Source organism: Callithrix jacchus, chromosome 3 (assembly GCF_049354715.1).
Source record: "Callithrix jacchus isolate 240 chromosome 3, calJac240_pri, whole genome shotgun sequence".
In the NCBI taxonomy this organism is placed as follows: domain Eukaryota; kingdom Metazoa; phylum Chordata; class Mammalia; order Primates; family Cebidae; genus Callithrix; species Callithrix jacchus.
In genome coordinates, this window is record NC_133504.1 from 48,991,073 (window position 1) to 49,012,608 (window position 21,536).

General features: G+C 41.7%; 1 protein-coding gene across 6 annotated transcripts in view; it reads right to left on the reverse strand.

Annotated features, from left to right (window-relative positions):
• The window catches only part of ARHGAP10 (Rho GTPase activating protein 10), a 345,584-nt gene that overhangs the window by 206,625 nt on the left and 117,423 nt on the right, over positions 1–21,536 (reverse strand). For 4 of the 6 annotated variants that reach the window (XM_078366438.1, XM_035294477.3, XM_035294476.3 and 1 more), the window contains one exon: positions 14,001–14,072. The exons of 1 other annotated variant lie outside the window; for it this stretch is intronic. Coding sequence is in view for 4 of the 5 variants with exons in the window: in XM_035294477.3 (XP_035150368.3) it covers positions 14,001–14,072 (72 nt within the window). In the remaining variant the exon portion in view is untranslated. Of the gene's footprint in view, positions 1–14,000; positions 14,073–14,776; positions 14,828–21,536 lie in introns of those variants that run through there. One more of the 6 variants, XM_078366439.1, reaches the window with a different exon arrangement.

Here is a 21,536-nt window from a genome sequence, read left to right on the forward strand (position 1 = left end):
GTCTTCTGATTTCTCTGGAACTGCTAAAAAAGCCAATGATCTTTATGGTGGCAACACATTTTCTTTTAACTGTAACAACATGAGTAAGCCAAACAAAACTTATCAGTTGAAATATGGTAGAAGTCAGCCTTCTGTTATAAAACTGCACATGCAAACCTTTTTTAAAAAGTAGAGCTACTACTTAAAACAGCATTATGGGTCAAAAAAATACATACATTGTATAAATGGTAGAAAAGAAGAACCTGAGATACACAATTCAAATGACCAGATCTTATGAATACCGTTAGGGATAAAAACCATATACATTTTTCATTACATCTTATGAATACCATTAGGGTTAAAAAAAAAGGAAGAGATGATTCAACCACTGGTGCTGGCATGACTGTTTAACTACTGGGACGCATAAAGAGAACCTCACCTCACCTCATGTCGAAATTAATTCCAGATGGACTGAAAGAGTCACAAGTAAACACTGAAGCCATGAAAAAGAAAGTATTTTCAACAAATCTCAGAACAGAGAAGGATCTTCTAAAGTTAAAAAAAAAAAAAAAAAAAAAAGGAAGAAACCATAAGAACTTGTAGATATCAAAAAAATTCACAATAATCAAGCAAAAGGGCACACAGCAAAGGGGGAAGGATTACAACCAACATGTAAGAAGGTAAGGAAACATTCGTAATGCATAAAATATTCTTCATTAAGCAAGATTTTTGCAAAAAAAAAATTAATGCTTCCACTGAAAAATGGAAAAACATAAAGAATCATAAAATGTTTAAACATAATTGTGAATGGTCCATTTTTCTATAGGGTACTAGATTATTTTGCTTTAAAAAAGAATTTTTTTTAAGTTACTAGATGACTTTTTGAGTTTTCTATATTTTCCAATTGTTTAGGATAAGGAAATTAAAAAGGCTTATTTTCAAGCTATAAAATTAAATAATGTTTAATGTTGGACTATCCTAGAGAAGAACTTAAATATGACAGGTCCTTGAAGAGCATAGTTTCATTATAACATTAATAAGGGTTTAAATGGCCAGGCACAATGGCTCACACCTGTACTCCCAGTACTTTGGGAGGCCAAGGTGGGTGGATCATGAGGTCAGGAGTTTGAAACCAGCCTGACCAAGATGGTGAAACCCCATCTCTACTTAAAATACAAAAATTAGCCAGGTGTGGTGGCACACACCTATAGTCCCAGCTACTCGGGAGGCTAAGGCAGGAGAATCACTTGAATTCGGGAGGCAGAGGCTGCAGTGAGCCAAGATCAGCCACTGCACTCAAGCTTGGGTGACAGAGCAAGACTCCATCTCAAAAATAAAAAAAATAAAGCAAAAAATAAAAACTGATTGGTGGCTAGGGCTACGGTCCATGCAGAGTCTGCATTCTCCTGTGTCTGTGTGGGTTCTCTCTGGCTATCTATGATATCTCCCATATCTCTTAGGTCAGTTCACCGGCATGTCTAAACAGTCCTGTGTACGTGAGGGCAGGATCACGTGCTGTCCAAGGCTGGGGTCCACTCTGCACTCTGAGCTGCTGGGATGGGCTCTAGACACCTCCGACCCCAAACAGGAATAAGTGAACAAATAATTACCTTGTTTTTATTAATCTTTCCTAAATGTAGGCATAGTTAACATTTATTTCAATACTTAATATTAAAAGTGTTGTGGTCTTTATTTACAAGTTTGGTGATGTTGAGGTCAGGAGTTTGAGACCAGCCTGACCAACACAGTGAAACCCCACCTCTACTAGAAATACAAATTAGCTGGGCGTGTTGGTGCTTGCCTATAATCTCAACTACTTGGGAGGCTGAGGCACAAGAATCGCTTAAACCTGGGAGGCAGAGGTTGTAGTGAGCCAAGATCACACCATTACATTCCAGCCTGGATGACAAGAATGAAACTATGTTCTGTCACACACACACAAAGCTTGGTGATGTTACTGAGACCAGAAATACGCCATAAAAACTTAACTTTTGTGGCTGGGCACAGCAGCTCACACCCATAATCCCAGCACTTTGGGAGGCCAAGGCAGGCAGATCATGAGATCAGGAGTTCAAGACCAGTCTGGCAACCCGGTGAAACCCCATCTCTACTAAAATATAAAAAATTAGCTGGGCATGGTTGGCAGACACCTGTAATCCCAGCTACTTGGGAGGCTGAGGCAGAAGAATCGCTTGAACCCGGGAGGTGGAGGCTGCAGTGACCTAAGATTGTGCCACTGCACTCCGGCCCGGGGAACTCCGCCTCAAAAAAAGAAAAAAAATGTTCTTTATGTCAGTTGGCCCATGGTAAAACTGGCTTCCTCATGTGTTGTGTTGTTTTACTTCGATTCAGTTTCCAAGAACCTACTGATAATGTTAAGTAAGGATTTACTGTGCTTTCTTAGAGAATCCAATTCCTCCCCACCCCACACACAGGAAACAATATTCATGCTGCATGTGATATAATCAGCTGGAACCCTTTTTAAAACACAATCCTCTATTTCCAAGCTAACCACACTGCTGTGATCCCTTGTTCTTATCTGCCCCTGGTGTGCCAACATCCCATAGCCAAGCTCAAATCCTACCTCTTCTATGAAGTCCTCCCTCCCCACTCCAGCAGGCAGAAAACACACCTTCCCTTAATTCCCACCCAAGTGTCACTCGTCCCTACTTGACACTTGATTTGCCCTGTCCTACCCCAACCCACCCCTTTCCTTTAAGCTCCTCTAGCCTCTCTAAAGAGATGAGAATTCAGCTTCCATCCTCACAGAATGGAGCACTTTGTCCACACCCAGGAGGGTGCCTGGGAGACACCTGTCAGAGCACTGGTGAACAGTCAGCACAGGACTGCAGCAGCACCAGCACTGGCAAAGTGCCACCTCGGTTCCTGCACGGTGGCTCCAGAGTCACCAATCCAGTGCCTTAGCACTATTTGTCCATAAGGGTCATAAGCCAATGCTGTGGCATGTCACCCCTAAACTTAGTATGCAGAGAATAGAAAAAAAACCTGAGCAATTTCTTTTTTTTTCTTTTGGCCGAGTCTCACTCTGTCACCAGGGTGGAGTGCAGTGGCACCATCTTGGCTCACTGCAACCTCTACCTCCCAGGTTCAAGGGATTCTTCTCCTGCCTCAGCCTCCCAAGTAGCTAGGACTGCAGGCACGCACCACCACACCCAGCTAATTTTTGTATTTTTAGTAGAGACAAGGTTTCGGCATGTTGGTTAGGATGGTCTCGATCTTTTGACCTTGTGATCCATCCACCTTAGCCTCCAAAGAGCTGGGATTACAGGCGTGAGCAACTGCACCTGGCCAAAATCTGAGCAATTCTTGTTTGGCAAGGCGATAGGAAGCAAATCATGAATGGGATAATAAAATTACTCTATAAATATCAGGCCCCAAACTAGACACTTGAAATACGTTATCAAATTCACTTAATTCTCAATAACCTTCTGAGACAAGCGTCATAAGGAAATTCTGGTCTCAGACCAGGAAACTGAGACTTAGAGCCCTTAAGTTGCTTTCCCCACATCACATGGCTAATTAAGGCCCTGAAAGAGGATTCAAACCTGGAAGAATTAAGTCTTCCTGAAAGACTTTCTAGTGCTCTACAGATGAGATGGTAGGGCACATCCCAGGACACCCATGCTTACCCCTATTACAGCACTTTTCACAGTATATTTTTACTGCTCTTTTATTTGACAGTCTCACAAAGAGTTGCTAACTTCTTGAAGGCCGGCAAGTGTTGTAATTCATAGCTGTATCTCAGGGCCTCTAACACCATGCTGTATGATAAGCACTAGTGTGTTTTATTACTGAATGAAAGAAATGTAATTAAACTAAATACTATTTCTGCTCTATCAAACAATATAATATGAGGAATTATTCAGACAGGTTTATTTTTTACTCATATTTTGTAGTAATTTACAGAATCTCTGAAAGTCTGTTTTTATTTAAAATGTATTCATGGGGAGGACTCAAGATGGCGCTGTGAGAACAACCCAGGATTGGAGTTCTCGTTGTGTCTGCGGAGAGGTGAGTCTGAGCTGCATTTCCAGACTGATCTTTGTTGCCCACGGAACGGGGAAGTTCCCAAGTGAAGAGGAGACGCGAGACACCAGGCAGATATTCCGCCTGGCGAAGCCGGCAGCCGGGGTGGCGGCAGCTGGCCCTGCCCAGTGCTCCCCACGGGGCGCGCTTGTCCGGGTGCCCCGTTGAACCAGCAACCGGAGACGTGGGAGGGCTGGACTTGAGACTGAGCTAGACTTGGACAGTGGGCCGGCCCAGGGGATTGCAGGAACAGAGCATTAGGGTTGGCCCAGTGGGACGAACGAAACCGCGATTTCAAACAAGCCCCATGCAGACGGCCCGAGATGCTCTGAGGGAGAGGGGCGGCCACCATTACCGAGGCAACCCGCCCCAACTGAGATACACGCCCATTGCTGACGCAGCCAGCCGTTGCCGAGGCAACCCATCCCTACTGAGATACACGCCCACTGCTGACGCAGCCTGCCATTGCCGAGGCAACCCGCTACAACAGAGAGACTCCACCACAGGGCGTGGCGGAGAACACAGCAGAACAGCAGAGCCAGGGCGAGCCTCACAACAGCAGGGCGGAGCCTCGGCAGGCAAACAGTGAGCGTCCTAGCTGGGCAGGACCTCAACGGACATCCAAAAATAAAGCCCAAACCCCTCAACACAGAGTATTTGAGAAAAAAAAGGGTTTTTTTAATGAGCTCTGTTGCAGCAGAATCAAACATAGCAGCCTAACAGCCCTGAATGAACAACAGAGCTCACAGCTCAGCAATTAAGCCCCTATAAAGTACAAACTGTCTCCTCAAGCAGCTCCCTGACCCCTCTATATCCAAAAGACTGACATTAGGCAGGCACCATCCTGGGACAAAGATAGCAGAAAAAGAAACTGGTAGCATCCCTCGCTGTGCCACAGCTGCTAGAGGTGCACCCCAGACAAGCAGGGTCTGGAGCGGACCTCAGCAATCATACAGTGAAGGGGCTAGACTGGTAGAAGGAAAACCAAGCAACAGAAATACTTCATCATCAACATTCAGGGTGTCCACTCAGAGACCCAGTCGAAAAGGCAGCAACTACGCAGACGACCAGCGGACAAATCCACAAAGATGGGAAGAAACCAGCGCAAAAAGGAGGAAAACACCCGAAACCAGAACACCTCGCCTCCTAGAAAGGACCAAAACTCCTCACCAGCAAGGGAACAAAGCTGGACGGAGAATGACTGCAACGAAATGACAGAATTAGACTTCAGAAGATGGATAATGAGAAACATTTGTGAACTAAAAGATCATGTATTAAATCAATGCAAAAAAACTAAGAACCTTGAAAAAAGATACGAGGAAATGATAACAAGAATGGATAACTTAGAGAGGAATATGAATGAATTAAAGGAGCTGAAAAACAGAATACGAGAACTTCACGAAGCATGCACAAGTTTCAATAGCCGAATTGACCAAGCAGAAGAAAGAATATCTGAAGTCGAACACCAACTCAACGAAATAAAACGAGAAACCAAGATTAGAGACAAAAGCCCAAAAAGGAATGAACAAAGTCTCCAAGAAATGTGGGACTATGTGAAAAGACCTAACCTACGTTTGATAGGTGTACCAGAAGGGGACGAAGAGAATGAATCCAAGCTGGAAAATACTCTTCAGAACATTATCCAGGAAAATTTCCCCCACCTAGCAAGACAGGCCAACACTCAATTTCACGAAATTCAGAGAACACCACAAAGATATTCCGCAAGAAGAGCAACCCCAAGGCACATAATCGTCAGATTCAATAGGGTTGAAATAAAGGAGAGAATACTAAGGGCAGCCAGAGGGAAAGGTCGGGTCACCCACAAAGGGAAGCCCATCAGACTCACAGCAGATCTCTCAGCAGAAACACTACAAGCCAGAAGAGAGTGGGGGCCAATATTCAACATTCTTAAAGAAAAGAACTTTCAACCCAGAATTTCATATCCAGCCAAACTGAGCTTCAGAAGTGAAGGAAAAATAAAATCCTTTGCGAACAAGCAAGTACTCAGAGATTTTGTCACCACCAGGCCTGCTTTACAAGAGCTCCTAAAAGAGGCACTACACATAGAAAGGATCAACCAGTACCAGCCATTCCAAAATCACACTGAATGCTAAAGAGCATCAACATAATGAAGAATCTACAACAACTAACAGGCAAAACAGCCACTTAGCATCAAAATGGCAGTATCAAATTCACACATAACAATATTAACCCTAAATGTAAATGGACCAAATGCACCAATCAAAAGACACAGACTGGCAAATTGGATAAAAATCCAAAACCCATCAGTGTGCTGTATACAGGAAACCCATCTCACATGCAAGGATACACAAAGGCTCAAAATAAAGGGATGGAGAAAGATTTACCAAGCAAATGGAGAGCAAAAAAGAGCAGGAGTTGCAATTCTCATCTCCGATAAAATAGACTTTAAAGCAACAAAGATCAAAAGAGACAAAGAAGGCCATTACATAATGGTAAAAGGATCGATACAACAAGAAGAGCTAACGATCCTAAACATATATGGACCCAATGCAGGAGCACCCAGATACATAAGGCAAGTTCTTAAGGACGTACAAAAGGACTTAGACTCCCACACAATAACAGTGGGAGACTTTAACACTCCACTGTCAATACTAGACAGATCAACCAGACAAAAAATCAACAAGGATATCCAGGGCTTGAACTCAGACCTGGAGCAAGCAAACCTGATAGACATTTACAGAACTCTCCATCCCAAATCCACAGAATACACATTCTTCTCAGCACCACATCACACCTACTCTAAAATTGACCACATAATTGGAAGTAAAGCACTGCTCAACAAATGCAAAACAACTGAAATCATAACAAACAGCCTCTCAGACCATAGTGCAATCAAGTTAGAACTCAGAATTCAGAAACCGACCCAGAACCGCACAGCTTCATGGAAACTGAACAACTGGCTCTTGAATGTTGACTGGGTAAACAACGAAATGAAGGCAGAAATAAAGAAGTTCTTTGAAACCAATGAGAACGAAGACACAACGTGCCAGAACCTCTGGGACACATTTAAAGCAGTCTCTAGAGGAAAGTATATAGCAATAAGTGCCCATATGAGGAGAATGGAGAGATCCAAAATTGACACCCTATCGTCAAAATTGAAAGAGCTAGAGGACCAAGACCAAAAAAACTCAAAACCCAGCAGAAGACAAGAAATAACTAAGATCAGAGCTGAGCTGAAGGAGATTGAGACACGAAAAACCCTTCAAAAAATCAATAAATCCAAGAGCTGGTTTTTTGAAAAGATCAACAAAATAGACAGACCACTAGCCAGATTGATTAAAAAGAAAAGGGAGAACAACCAAATAGATGCAATAAAAAATGATAAAGGGGAAATCACCACAGATTCCACAGAAATTCAAACCATCATCAGAGAATATTACAAACAACTCTATGCACATAAACTAGTAAACCTGGAAGAAATGGATAAATTCCTGGACTCCTGTGTCCTCCCAAGCCTAAACCAGGAGGAAGCTGAAACCATAAATAGACCAATAACAAGGTCTGAAGTTGAGGCAGCAATTAAGAGCCTACCACACAAAAAAAGCCCAGGTCCAGACAGGTTCACAGCCGAATTCTACCAGACACACAAGGAGGAGCTGGTACCATTCCTTCTAAAACTATTTCAAACAATCCAAAAAGAGGGAATCCTTCCCAAATCATTTTATGAGACCAACGTCATCCTGATACCAAAACCCGGCAGAGACCCAACGAGAAAAGAAAACTTCAGGCCAATATCCATGATGAACATAGATGCAAAAATCTTCAATAAAACATTGGCAAGCCGATTGCAACAGCAAATCAAAAAACTTATTCATCATGATCAAGTAGGATTCATCCCGGGGATGCAAGGCTGGTTCAACATATGCAAGTCTATCAACGTAATTCACCACATAAACAGAACCAAAAACAAAAACCACATGATTATCTCAATTGACGCAGAGAAGGCATTTGACAAAATTCAACAGCCCTTTATGCTAAAAAACCCTCAATAAACTCGGTATCGATGGAACGTATCTCAAAGTAATAAAAGCTATTTATGACAAACTAACAGTCAATATCATACCGAATGGGCAAAAACTGGAAGCATTCCCTTTGAAATCTGGCACTAGACAAGGATGCCCTCTCTCACCACTCCTATTCAATATAGTACTGGAAGTTCTAGCCAGAGCAATCAGGCAAGAAAAAGAAATAAAGGGTATTCAAATAGGAAAGGTGGAAGCCAAATTGTCTCTATTTGCAGACGACATGATAGTATACCTAGAAGACCCCATCGCCTCAGCCCAAAAACTCCTGAAACTGATAAGCAACTTCAGCAAAGTCTCAGGATATAAAATCAATGTGCAAAAATCACAAGCATTTGTCTACCAATAACAGACTTAAAGAAAGCCAAATCAAGAGCGAACTGCCATTCGCAATTGCTACAAAAAGAATAAAATACCTTGGAATACAACTCACAAGGAACGTAAGAGACCTCTTCAAGGAGAACTACAAACCACTGCTCAACGAAATCAGAGAGGACACAAACAGATGGAGAAACATTCCATGTTCATGGTTAGGAAGAATTAATATCGTGAAAATGGCTATACTGCCCAAAGTAATTTACAGAATCAACGCTATCCCCATCAAGCTACCATTGACTTTCTTCACAGAACTGGAAAAAACCACCATGAACTTCATATGGAACCAAAAGAGAGCCCGCAGAGCCAAGTCAATTCTAAGCAAAAAGAACACAGCGGGGGGCATCACACTACCGGATTTCAAACTATACTACAAGGCTACAGTAATCAAAACAGCATGGTACTGGTACCAAAACAGAGATATAGACCAATGGAACAAAACAGAGGCACCGGAGGCAACACAGCATACATACAACTATACAATCTTTGATAAACCTGACAAAAACAAGCAATGGGGAAAGGATTCCATGTTTAACAAATGGTGTTGGGAAAACTGGCTAGCCATGTGCAGAAAGCAGAAACTGGACCCCTTCCTGACATCTTACACTAAAATTAACTCCAGATGGATTAAAGACTTAAACATAAGACCTGGCACCATAAAAACCCTAGAAGAAAATCTAGGCAAAACTATCCAGGACATAGGAGTAGGCAAGGACTTCATGAACAAAACACCAAAAGCATTGGCAACAAAAGCCAAAATAGACAAATGGGACCTAATGAAACTCCACAGCTTCTGCACGGCAAAAGAAACAGTCACTAGAGTGGATCAGCAACCAACAGAATGGGAAAAAATTTTCGCAGTCTACCCATCTGACAAAGGGCTGATATCCAGAATTTACAAAGAACTCAAACAGATTTACAAGAGAAAAACAAACAAGCCCATTCAAAAGTGGGCAAAGGATATGAACAGATACTTTACGAAAGAAGACATATATGAGGCCAACAATCATATGAAAAAATGCTCATCGTCACTGATCATCAGAGAGATGCAAATCAAAACCACATTGAGATACCATCTCACGCCAGTTAGAATGGCGATCATTAAAAAATCTGGAGACAACAGATGCTGGAGAGGATGTGGAGAAAAAGGAACACTTTTACACTGTTGGTGGGAGTGTAAATTAGTTCAACCATTGTGGAAGACAGTGTGGCGATTCCTCAAGGCCTTAGAAATAGAAATTCCATTTGACCCAGCAATCCCATTACTGGGTATATATCCAAAAGACTATAAATCGTTCTACTATAAGGACACATGTACACGAATGTTCATTGCAGCACTGTTTACAATAGCAAAGACCTGGAATCAACCCAAATGCCCATTGATAATAGACTGGATTGGAGAAATGTGGCACATATACACCATGGAATATTATGCAGCAATCAGAAATGATGAGTTTGAGTCTTTTGTAGGGACATGGATGAATCTGGAGAACATCATCCTCAGCAAACTGACACAAGAACAGAAAATGAAACACCGCATATTCTCACTCATAGGTGGGTGATGAAAAATGAGAACACATGGACACAGAAAGGGGAGTACTAAACACTGGGGTCTATTGGGGGGAAAAGGGGAGGGCCAGTGGGAGGGGGAGGTGGGGAGGGATAGCCTGGGGAGAAATGCCAAATGTGGGTGATGGGGAGAAGAAAAGCAAAGCACACTGCCATGTGTGTACCTACGCAACTGTCTTGCATGCTCTGCTCATGTACCCCAAAACCTATAATCCAATAAAAAATTTTAAAAAAAAATGTATTCATGAGGCTAGGCACAGTGGCTCAAGCCTGTCATCCCAGAACTTCGGGAGGCTGAGGCAGGAGGATCACTTGAGCCCAGGAGTTCAAGACCAGCCTGGGCAACATATAGAGACCCTCTCTCCCAACAAAAATAATTTAAAAATCAGCCAGGCATGGTGGCATGCACCTGTAGTCCTGGCTACTCAAAAGATCATTTGACCCAGGAGTTCAAGGCTGCATCCCAGTCTGGGCAACAGAATGAAATCCAGTCTTTAAAATATATATATTTTTTAAAGCCTATTACCAGACCTCTGCTCCAAATTTCTTTCCAAGACTATGACTGAGATAGATATATAGATATATATAGATATAGATATAGATATAGATATAGATATAGATATAGATATAGATATAGATATATACATACACACATACACACACACACACACACACACACACACGGAGCAGAGGTCTGGTAATAGGCTTAGATGATAAGTTGTAATCTGTGAAATGAACATCTATTAACTTTTCCGCTTAAAATTTTTATTCTATTGGATAAAATTATAATTGGCTCTTTCAAAGATGGCATCTGAAGAGATTCTATTATCAATACAGTTAGTCACATCCACTTGACATCTGTGTGCGGCTGCTTGCCCAAACCCACATTTTCATTACTTGGTCAAATGTCCAAAAAAGCAATTTAAATTATCCCACATAACTCTTACCATGTTCTGGTATTTCTCATAGTTTTTACTCTGGTATTACTCAGAGTTTGGCTCCTATGTTGTTCAGGACCTGCACTGGTTCCCTAGCTACCAACAAAGTACCATTGGACATTTGGCAGTAAGTGCCAAGCTCAAGAGGGGAAAAAGAGCTTCAAAAGAAGATAAGAACTGAGCTAGGCCTTGGAGAAACTTTCAGTAGTCACTTGATATGATGCATCAGGGAACAACCGGTGTCCCGTGATGGCAAATGGGCTTTCTGAACAAAAGCTAGAATCAAGCAAGCATGTAAGAAAATGCAGCAGAACGTATAAAAAGAAGAGATACATCCAAACCAAACAGGGCTCAAGGAAAGGAGATCCAAATACAAGCAAAACGGCAGAAAAGAATACCTGGGGGCTTATCAAAATCTAATTTACAGAAACCACCTAGCCACTTAGAATACGCTTAAACCACAGTTAAACATGTAACTGGGCTTCTGGAAACCAGAGAAGGCAGGCGCACAGGGAACTGGAAGAGCTTCGGGCAAGGACTACACCACCACCAGATGGGAAACAGGAGAAGGGGAAAGAGAAGATAAACATGTTGACCCCATATCTAACGATTCTGATGTGGTCAAATTTTAAAGACCTTTTTCTTAAATCCCCATGTGAAAGCTGTTTTATGCTGTTTACAAAAAGCTCTTTAACCTAAGAGAGTCAAGTCTTTTTAAAGTATCCCATGTAAGCAGATTAATCAGAGGAACAAGACTATGTGCTTGCCAAAATATGACTGAATGTTTAAGCAGCACAGATGGGGAAAGTAATTCAAATACACAAACTTAAACCCTGTCCTGTTTCTTCTAGAATTATCAGTTGGATAGGCTATGTATTAGGTACCTTATCTACTAAGGCAGGGTAGAGGCTGGTAGAGAATTAAAAAAAAAAAGGAGCACAGTCTTTTAAAGATTTAACAACCTAATAGAAGGGCTGGATGCTTATATATCATTACACAACACAGGCAGCCACCTTTCTCTACTGTTTATTATGGTATACAAAACTGCCAGGAAAAAGAGCTTCTCCCTGTGACCCACAATGACTGGCTCTTCCCGTGCAACATCTACAGGTACAAAAGTCAACACACACACTAAACAAGAATGTACATAACAAAAATTCTTTTATAAACTTGAAATCAGAAGAACAAGGAGGGATATATAAATAGAACTTCAGGAAAGAATTTGGTCATTAAATAGCTCAAAGCATAGCATAAACTATTGTATGAAAGAGAAGATAAACATGTTGACCCCGTATCTAAGCATTCTGATGTGGTCAACTTTTAAGACCTTTTTCTTAAATCCCCCTCTGAAAACAGTCTTATGCTGAAATTGTAACCATTTCTCCTTTTAAAAGGATTACTTTATCATGAAAGTTTCTTTGCAGGATATACTCTGAACAAACATAACATCAGAAGCTGCAAAGTTTAGGGGGGAAAATGAGTCAACAGAAGATGCAAGGTCAGACATTTCTAATTTCCAGTAGGGCAGATAGCAAGTAAAAGTAAACATATTGACTCGCACTCACTTTTCATTTCCATAATATAACCTTCGCACATATAGCACCATCCAATTCAAATGAGAAAAATAAGAAATAGACATTGTTTACATGTCTGCCAATGAAATGTTAAGAGAATGAACCAATAGGCTGAAGCCTTAAAACAGCTTCAAGAGATACAATCAAACAAAACAAAATCATAAAACTATTAAACAACAGTCAGATCCCCCAAGCCCTTCATTTTACAGGTAAGAAGCTAAAGCCAGTTACTTAGTCAAGGTCACAGAAGTGAAAGCTGACCTCCAATCTCCTGCTGCAAAGCCAGACAGAACAACCCAGCTGCCTGCAGCACAGAAAACAATCCAAGGAAGGGGTCTGGGGTGGTGCCCCCAATGATCTCCCAGTGTTCACAGGGTCTGAGCCTGAATTCATAGCCCTTCATTAAAAACTATAATACAGTATGCCAAAAAGAAATGTCTAATATTTTCACAAGTCACTTTAATGAGAATTCATTCCATAAACAGCAATTACAGCGCTGGAACTCCTGGGGTTCATCTGTGTGGTTAAGCTACTAAAGCCACAGTGTTTATTTCCACCAAGGGATTTCAGTCACTTCTTTTAGAAGAAAAAACCTCACATCCCCAGCCATGTGGGTTGGGGGGAAACATAAATATAAAAACCCCTTTCACTATCTAAAATTGATGTTAATTCTCCTCTCCTTGGGCCAAGCCAAAAATGGTCAACAACATGCAAATGTTACTTTTTCTTTCTCAAGTACATACACAAAATTCAGGAAAGACTGGGGGAAATTATGTCTCTGGGGTAATTTCAAAGCTCAGGTGGCAAATTTTAAATAAGTTGCTAAATATATTCCAGGCTCCCCGTGGCAAAACCGCTGCATTATTCCTGGAAATCATGGTTAAATCCCAGATTCCTGAGTACAGAGTATGTGGTTCACTCACCTTTGAATCCCCAGCACAATACTATACAACACCCAATACTCTAACAATACTGGCAGGTAAGAGATGCTCAATAAATTTGTTAAATTGAAGGAAATTACTTCCCAATAACTTAATAGTCTCTTCCTTGTTTCAATGGCATCATGGTGTGGCAGCATGTCTAATCTTAAACCCTACTGTAATGCTACACTCCATAAAACTAGGATGTGCACAGAAATAACTACACTCCCCCCAGTGATAAGCTCCTTCCATTCAGAGCAAATGTGTTGTTTGGTTACCGATATTTTTAAAGCTCTATATGGAAAGGTGTAGCCCAGGAAGATGACTGGAGGTCTTACTACCTTCTCCAGGTGTTTTTATTCTGTTTTCAATTCCACATCCCCCAAAGGGGGAAAAGCACATTTCAAACACAAAACAACAGATGGTTTGCTCCGGCATCTCCTTCAAAGCTGCCAAACGTGAATAAAGTGTACAGTGAAGCAGCAGAGGCATCCATGTTTTCTGTTTACAAGTGTATTCAAATTAGACACAAACCTTTACAGCTCCAAGTTGCTCTTTTCTGAATTTTTCCAAGGGTTTAATCAGGGTTTCAGTTACACTTAATGCCTAGAGAACAAGAGTGATAACAAAAGAGCACAGCATTAGGTTTCCAAAAAGGAAAAAATTAGTACTTCATTTCCCTCTTCCACCCCACCCAGAAAGAAAATGAACAACATATTTAACTGCTTTAACTCACTCTGCCAATGCAACAATTAAATCACTTCAACTTACTAGAGTACTAGAACTCCATAAATATTTTCAGGGAAGAGGAGGTGGGCAGATCGCCACTGAAATGTTCGACACAGTCCCAACTCTCTTCCACAAACAGCAAGAGGCCTGTCTGTCAACAACAAAGGGGTCTATCACATTCATTAACAGAACACTTCTGTTTAAGATTGTTTTTTTCCTTCCCCCTCCTTAGAAATTTTAAATTCAATTACATTCCTTTAGTGATAATCAGACTACATTATGTAAAGAACTAGGACTGTAGCTATTTGTTCAAATACAACTGTCTGACTTCATTACAGAACCCTCCTAAGGATTTAAGGTATATCAGCAAAGCAGAGTCACTGCAGTCTCACGAAAAAGTCAAATGCTCGGGTGTGCTAGAAAACATGGTATCAGGGAGGATCGACATGAGAGAAGTCACACACAAGCTCCACCCACAGCCATAGTTATTTCTTATGCTGGCTGGTTTGGGGCTTTTCATGTTAAGCCACAAAATGCTGAAAATGCAAGTAAAAGAAAATATTCATTGAAAGAAAACATACTTGGTAACAATATACTGGTGAGTAGTGGCTTCTCATCCTCAGCTTCCAGGAGACCAGAAATATCCAAAATAGAAAAGAAAATCTCAAAACACTATTTAAGAAGGTGCCATCCCTCTGTTTAGAAAGGTGCTCAAAAATCCAAGCTTAACATTACAGAAACAATAAGTGATTTGAAATAGAAAAGGATTCTTAATTTAACCAAAGGCTCCTCAGCCATGTTTCATTACGTGAGGGATTTTCCCAAAAAGACCATTCATACTCTAAGGTAGGGAACACCCAAAATAAGCGATTATATCCACATTCAAGATGCTCAGTTTCAACTTTCTACCCCAGGCTGACCCCTAGAATCCCCTCACTCCCACCTGGATAATTTGCTGTTTGGGTATAAAATAGCTGGGGCAACAGAGATCTAAAAGAAAGAATTAAGAACCACCACCCAGGGAAAAGGGATCATCTTTCGAAATATCATTTTATCCTCTCTCCATTTTAGACCATGTGACCTACAGCAATGACAAACCAAAGAGTCCTACAAAGCACCACAAGCCAGAAATCCTGACTCCCCAAATAATACAGAATGCCCCACATTCCATTTGAGAGTGCAGATACAAGAAGTTCTGGCATATATTTTCACGGTGAATCAATTTACACAGTGTCTCATAAATTAACTTAAGGTATACTTATGTGAGCACCTATATCATTTTTTAAGCTCCCACATCTGCATCTAACCAACTAGTGTTCCCAAATAAACCTCCATGTAAAATGTCTTCTGCAAAACTGCCACACTCAAGAAAGAAGTCAGCCCAGAATGAACTGCAGGAATCACAGAAGCTAACAACTGCTCCAGTTCAGAGAAAATAGGAACAAGGACCCCAGTCACGTAAGTCTGGGTCCACCAAGTGTAACCACCATACAAGATGGCACTGAAAGTACCAAAGAGGTGCTTCCTCAAAGCTGCCATCTTAATAAACTTTAATTTACTTTTCTTTTTTTTTCTGAGATGGAGTCTCACTCTGTCGCCCAGGCTGGAGTGCAATGGCGTGGTCTCGGCTCACTGCAACTGTCACCTCCTGGGTTCAAGCGATTCTCCTGCGTCAGCCTCCCAAGTAGCTGGGATTACAGGCATGCACCACCATGCCCAGCTAATTTTTGTATTTTTAGTAAAGACGGGGTTTTACCACCTTGGCCGGGCTGGTCTCGAACTCCTGACCTCATGATCCGTCCGCCTCAGCCTCCCAAAGTGCTGGGATTATAGGCATGAGCCACTGTGCCCGGCCAATATTTACCAATTTTACTAGATAAATACCTGTTGAGCATGCAATGCCAGTTGACATGGATATAGCTATGAACAAAATAAGCACAGCCCCGTGCCTTCGTGGAACTTGTTTAGCAGAGAAGACGTAAACTGGACACATGAACACCTAAGGAGATATGTAAGTACACACTCTAGTAATTCCTTCCAATGAAGAAAAGTAGGGGTATGGTAAGGAATGCATTAGAGGAGGTATAAAGAGAAATGTGCACAAAAAGAGCTTCGTCAAAGTAGTGACATTTAAGCTAAGACCTAAAAGGTAAGAAGGAATACATGATGCAAAGGGCAAGGGAAATTGTTTCCAGCCGAGATCAGCAGAGGCAAAGGATAAAGGTGAGGAGTTTGAGCATTACAGAACATGTCAAAAGGCCAGAATGGCTGGAGCATAAGGAGCAATGAAGTGAGCTTGCAGAGCTGAGTGATGGCAGGGGATCAGAGCGTGCTGGGCCTTGTGGGCTGTGGGAAAGGGTTAGCATTTTATTTGGGGTACAGTGGAAAGCCACAGAAAGGTTTTTAAGCAGCAAAGTGACACAATAATAATTAGAGCTTTTCAAGATCACTCTGGCTGCTGAGGAAGAGATGAGAGGTACAGAAAACTAGAAGACAACAGACTCATTAGGAGGCTTCTAGAGTGGTACAGGAAGAGACAGTGGTGGTTCAAATGAAGGCAACCAACAGCAGAAATATAGAAAAGTAGATTTGAGAGATATTTTCAGGTGGAGTCAAAGTAATGAGAGATTGACCAAATGGAAAAGGTGGAGTTTTCCAGGATCCCTCCCAGATTTCTGGCACAAACAAATGAAGAGATAATACTATTTATTGCCAGGCATAGAAAGACAAGCATCACATGGTCTCACTTATTCATGAGATGCAAAAATCAAAACAATTGAACTCATGGAGACAGAGAGTAGAAGGATGGTTACCAGAAGCTAAGAAGTATAGTAGGGTGGAGGTAGGGATGGTTAATGGGTACAAAAAAAAAAGCTTGAAAGAATGAGTGATACCTAGTATTTGACAGCACAACAGGTTAACTATAGTCTAAATAATTTAATTGTACATCTTACAATCTGATTATACTCTTTCAATTATTTTAACACAAAGGATAAATGCTTGAGGAGATTGATACCCTATGTTCCATGATGTAACTTTTTTTTTTTTTTTAAAGACAGTCTTGCTCTGCCGCCCAGGCTGGAGTGCAGTGGAAGGATCTTGGCTCACTGCAACCTCCCCTCCTGGGTTCAAGTGATTCTCCTGCCTCAGCCTCCTGAGTAGCTAGGATTGCCGGCATATACCACCACACCCAGCTAATTTTTGTGTTTTTAGTAGAGACGGGATTTTACCATGTTAGTCAAGCTGGCCTCTAACTCCTGATCTTGTGATCCACCCACCTCGGCCTCCCAAAGTGCTGGGATTACAGGCATGACCATGATGTGATTATCATCCATTGCATGCCTGTATCAAAATATCTAATATACCCCATAAATATATATACCTATTGTGTACCCACAAATCTTAAAAAATTTAAAAATAAAGAATAAAGAATACTATTTACTGAAGTGGAAAATCTTGAGGGAAAGCATCTAGGAGCACATACTAAGGGCTCATGTTAAATCCAAGATGCTGAGAAACACCCAAGATCTTAGTGAAAAGGGTTGTCAGAGACACAGGCCCACACCTAGGAGAGACACTTAGGTCAGAGATAGAAATTTTGTCATCATCAGCAAGTAGATGGCATTTGAAGTCATGCAAGTAGATAGGTAAGATGTTAGAAGAAAGGAAGTGTCTCAGACCAAGTACCTAGATCAGGAAATGAAAGAACAGAGGGAAAGGATGGCAATGAGACTGGAGGAAGCTACCAAGGTGTTGGATGAAAGAAGAAAGGGGTTCAGCCATGTAGGTGCAGAGACGTTAAAGAAAGAATGAGAGCTCAGCAATATCCATGGCAAGGTGGCAGAAAGGGCCAGGCTGGAGTCGAATTATGACTGACAGGTGAGACCACGCAGGGTCATTCCTCCAAGAATGACCATGCAGGGCAGTGCAGAGAGAGGAGGACTGCTGAAAGGGAGCATGCCATGAAGTGAAGGCATGTATTCTTTCAAGACAGAAAGTTGGTATTTAAGAGATGGGAGCACATCTTAATGCCCATGTGAAGAATCCAGAAAGAATGGTTCAAAGTCTCTAACATGGGAGGAGAAGGGATGTTGAGCATGCATGGAGGGGTAGCCTGTCACAGGAGTGAAGAGCCTTCCTTCCCTTGTGATAGAAGGAGAAAAGGGGTGCCAGCAAAAATGGATTTGTGGACTTTGTGACAAAAAGCTGAAAGTTGCTACCAAAAGGCTATTTTTTCCACGAAGTACAAAGCAAGGTGACTTGCTGAGAGTTTGGGCATGAGAAGTTTCATGCTCGACTAACAGAGAATGAATGAACCATTACAGATGGGACAGCACTTCTTACAGAAACAAGAAGGCCTTTTGAGTTAGGTGAGGAGGAGTTTATGAAGAGATCATCTGCCTTACTGTGGGATTTTCTCCAGCAAGGAAAGGAGAAGGTGGGTGGCTGAGTTCATCCTGGGTGAGTGTTTCTAAGAGATGTGAACGCGTCACCACAGTTTGACATGGTAGGCAAAGTGCTGGCAAGCTGCAGAGAGCTACTGGGCAACACAGGAGGAAGGCCCCCAGGCTAAGAGCAGACTTCCTGAGGAAGATCATGCACAGCTCAGCCTGAAACACAGGGGAGGTATTCTCCAGGCAAAGGAGAAGAGTTTCTAAAAGGCCCTCCATGTGGAGAGGGGAAACCAGCAATTCCAGGGCATGGAACCTAAGCAGCTCAGTGTCACTAAAGCAGATGAAGAAATCAGAGATGATCACAAGACAAGGCTAGAGATATCAGATGCTCTCCATTAGCCATCAGAATGGGACCCAGGAAATGCTCAGAAAGTAGATGTAGGCTATCAATAATATAGATATATGCAGACCTTTTAAAATAAGAACCCCCTTGGCCAGGCATGGTGGCTCACACTTGTCATCTCAGCACTTTGGGAGGCTGTGGTGGGTTGATCACCTGAGTTCAGGAGTTTGAGACCAGCCTGCCATTATGGTGAAACCCTGTCTCTACTAAAAATACAAAAATTAGCCAGGCATAGTGATGGGTGCCTGTAATTCCAGCTACTCAGGAGGCTGAGGTAGGAGAATCACCTGAACCCAGAAGGTGGAAGATTGCACCACTGAAATACAGCCTGAACGACAGAGTGAGACTGTCTCAAAAAAAAAAAAAACAGAACCCCAAACTCCATACTCTGGAGTATACACTGTCTTTCCCCAAAAGAACTAGGCTATAAGAGCAATTTTAGGTCATTTTATTTTTCATTCATCTGGAGAATTCAATGGAATATCCATCTGAGCTCCGAAGGCTAACACTAGAGTAGAAAAAGAATATAAGGGTTTCATGGCCAGGTGTGGTGACTTGCCCCATAATCCTAGCTCTTTTGGAGGCCAAGGTGGGCAGATCACTTGAAATCAGAGCTCGAGACCCGCCTGGCCAATATGGTGAAACCCCATCACTACTAAGAATACAAAAAAATTAGCCGGGTAGGTACCTGTAGTCCCAGCTACTTGGGAGGCTGAGGCAAGAAGAATCACTTGAAGCCGGGAGGCGGAGGTTGCAGTGAGCCAAGATCATACCACTGCACTCCAGCCTGGGCAACAGAGCGAGACTCCATCTGGGGGGAGAACATAGGGGTTTCTGCCTTCCTGTCTTCAGATGAATAAGCAAATTTCCAAAACAAAGATAGTAGTAGTTGTGGCAAATAACACTATATTCAACTCATTTAAACATTTTTTATTAAAAGTACTTTTTTACTTTCTGGAGACACAGTCTCGCTCTGTCACCAGCCTGGAGTACAGTGGCATGATCTCGGCTCACTGCAACCTGGGCATCCGGGTTCAAGTAATTCTCCTGCCTCAGCCTCCCGAGTAGCTGGGATTACAGGTGTATCCACCACCCCAGCGAATTTTTGTATTTTTAGTAGAGACAGAGTTTCACCACATTAGCCAGGATGGTCTCAATCTCTTGACCTCGTGATCCACCCGCCTCAGCCTCCCAAAGTGCTGGGATTATAGGTGTGAGCCACGACGCCAGCCAAAAATACTCTTAAGAGCTTAAAATTCGTTATGATTTTCCTTATTTAGGAAAGTCTGACTTTATAACTTCTAAACTGAACCTAAAAAATTCTACTTAAGAACAAAATAATAAAGAAGCCAATAAATGTTTCAATAAGGCAGTATTAGCTGAGCAACAAGAATTTTCTTTTTCTCAAAATAGACTGGAAGCTCCACGGAATCTCCCAGTTCCTTTCATAATTTCACAGGAATATTATATATTTGTTAGTAGTGTTACTGATGTTTCCTAATGGTGAAACATGATTCTTCTTCCCCAGCAACAAATGAATACCAAGTCTAGACTGTCCCTGAAACTTAAAAGGCAATTTACAATGATGACAGTTTCCCAATGTCAAGGAGACAGCTGCAGTAATAATATTGAGAAAAGTTTTCAAATACGTATTAGAAATCAGATAAGAGATCAAGTACAGAATGTGACTTTATAACCACACATACAGATTACATAATCACATTCCTATAAAATATCTGAACCAGCTAAGAAAAGAAGTCACAAAATGCCTTTGCTCATGAGCCTTGGAAAGGGTTTTGGATAGTTCTGCTTGGAAACAAAAGGCAGCTTATTGAACATAAAATAATCAGATGCTCTCTACTCAGAGCAGGAGTCAGCCAACTTTTTCCATAAAAGACCAGGTAGTAAATAATTTAGGCTTTGCAGCCATGCAGCCTCAGTTCCAACTACTCACCTCTCCTGTGGTGGCATAAAAGCAACACCATCGAGCAGATGAATGATGGGCGCAGCTGTGTTCCAACGAAACTTGACTTACAAAAAAAGGAACGAAGGTAGATCAGGCCCATGGGTCATCATTTGCCAAACCCTGCCTGAGAGAATTATCTCGAGCATCATGGCAATAAAATGCTCTACTTATGCGTATCTTATTTTTTAAAAAAAATACACATTTGGATACCTTAGAGAGGAATATGAATGAATTAAAGGAGCTGAAAAACACAATACGAGAACTTCGCGAAGCAAACACAACTTTCAATAGCCGAATTGACCAAGCAGAAGAAAGAATATCTGAAGTCGAAGACCAACTCAATGAAATAAAACGAGAAACCAAGATCAGAGAAAAAAGCGCAAAAAGGAATGAACAAAGTCTCCAAGAAATGTGGGACTATGTGAAAAGACCTAACCTACGTTTGATAGGTGTACCAGAAGGGGACGAAGACAATGAATCCAAGCTGGAAAATACTCTTCAGGACATCATCCAGGAAAATTTCCCCCACCTAGCAAGACAAGCCAACACTCAATTGCAGGAAATACAGAGAACACCAC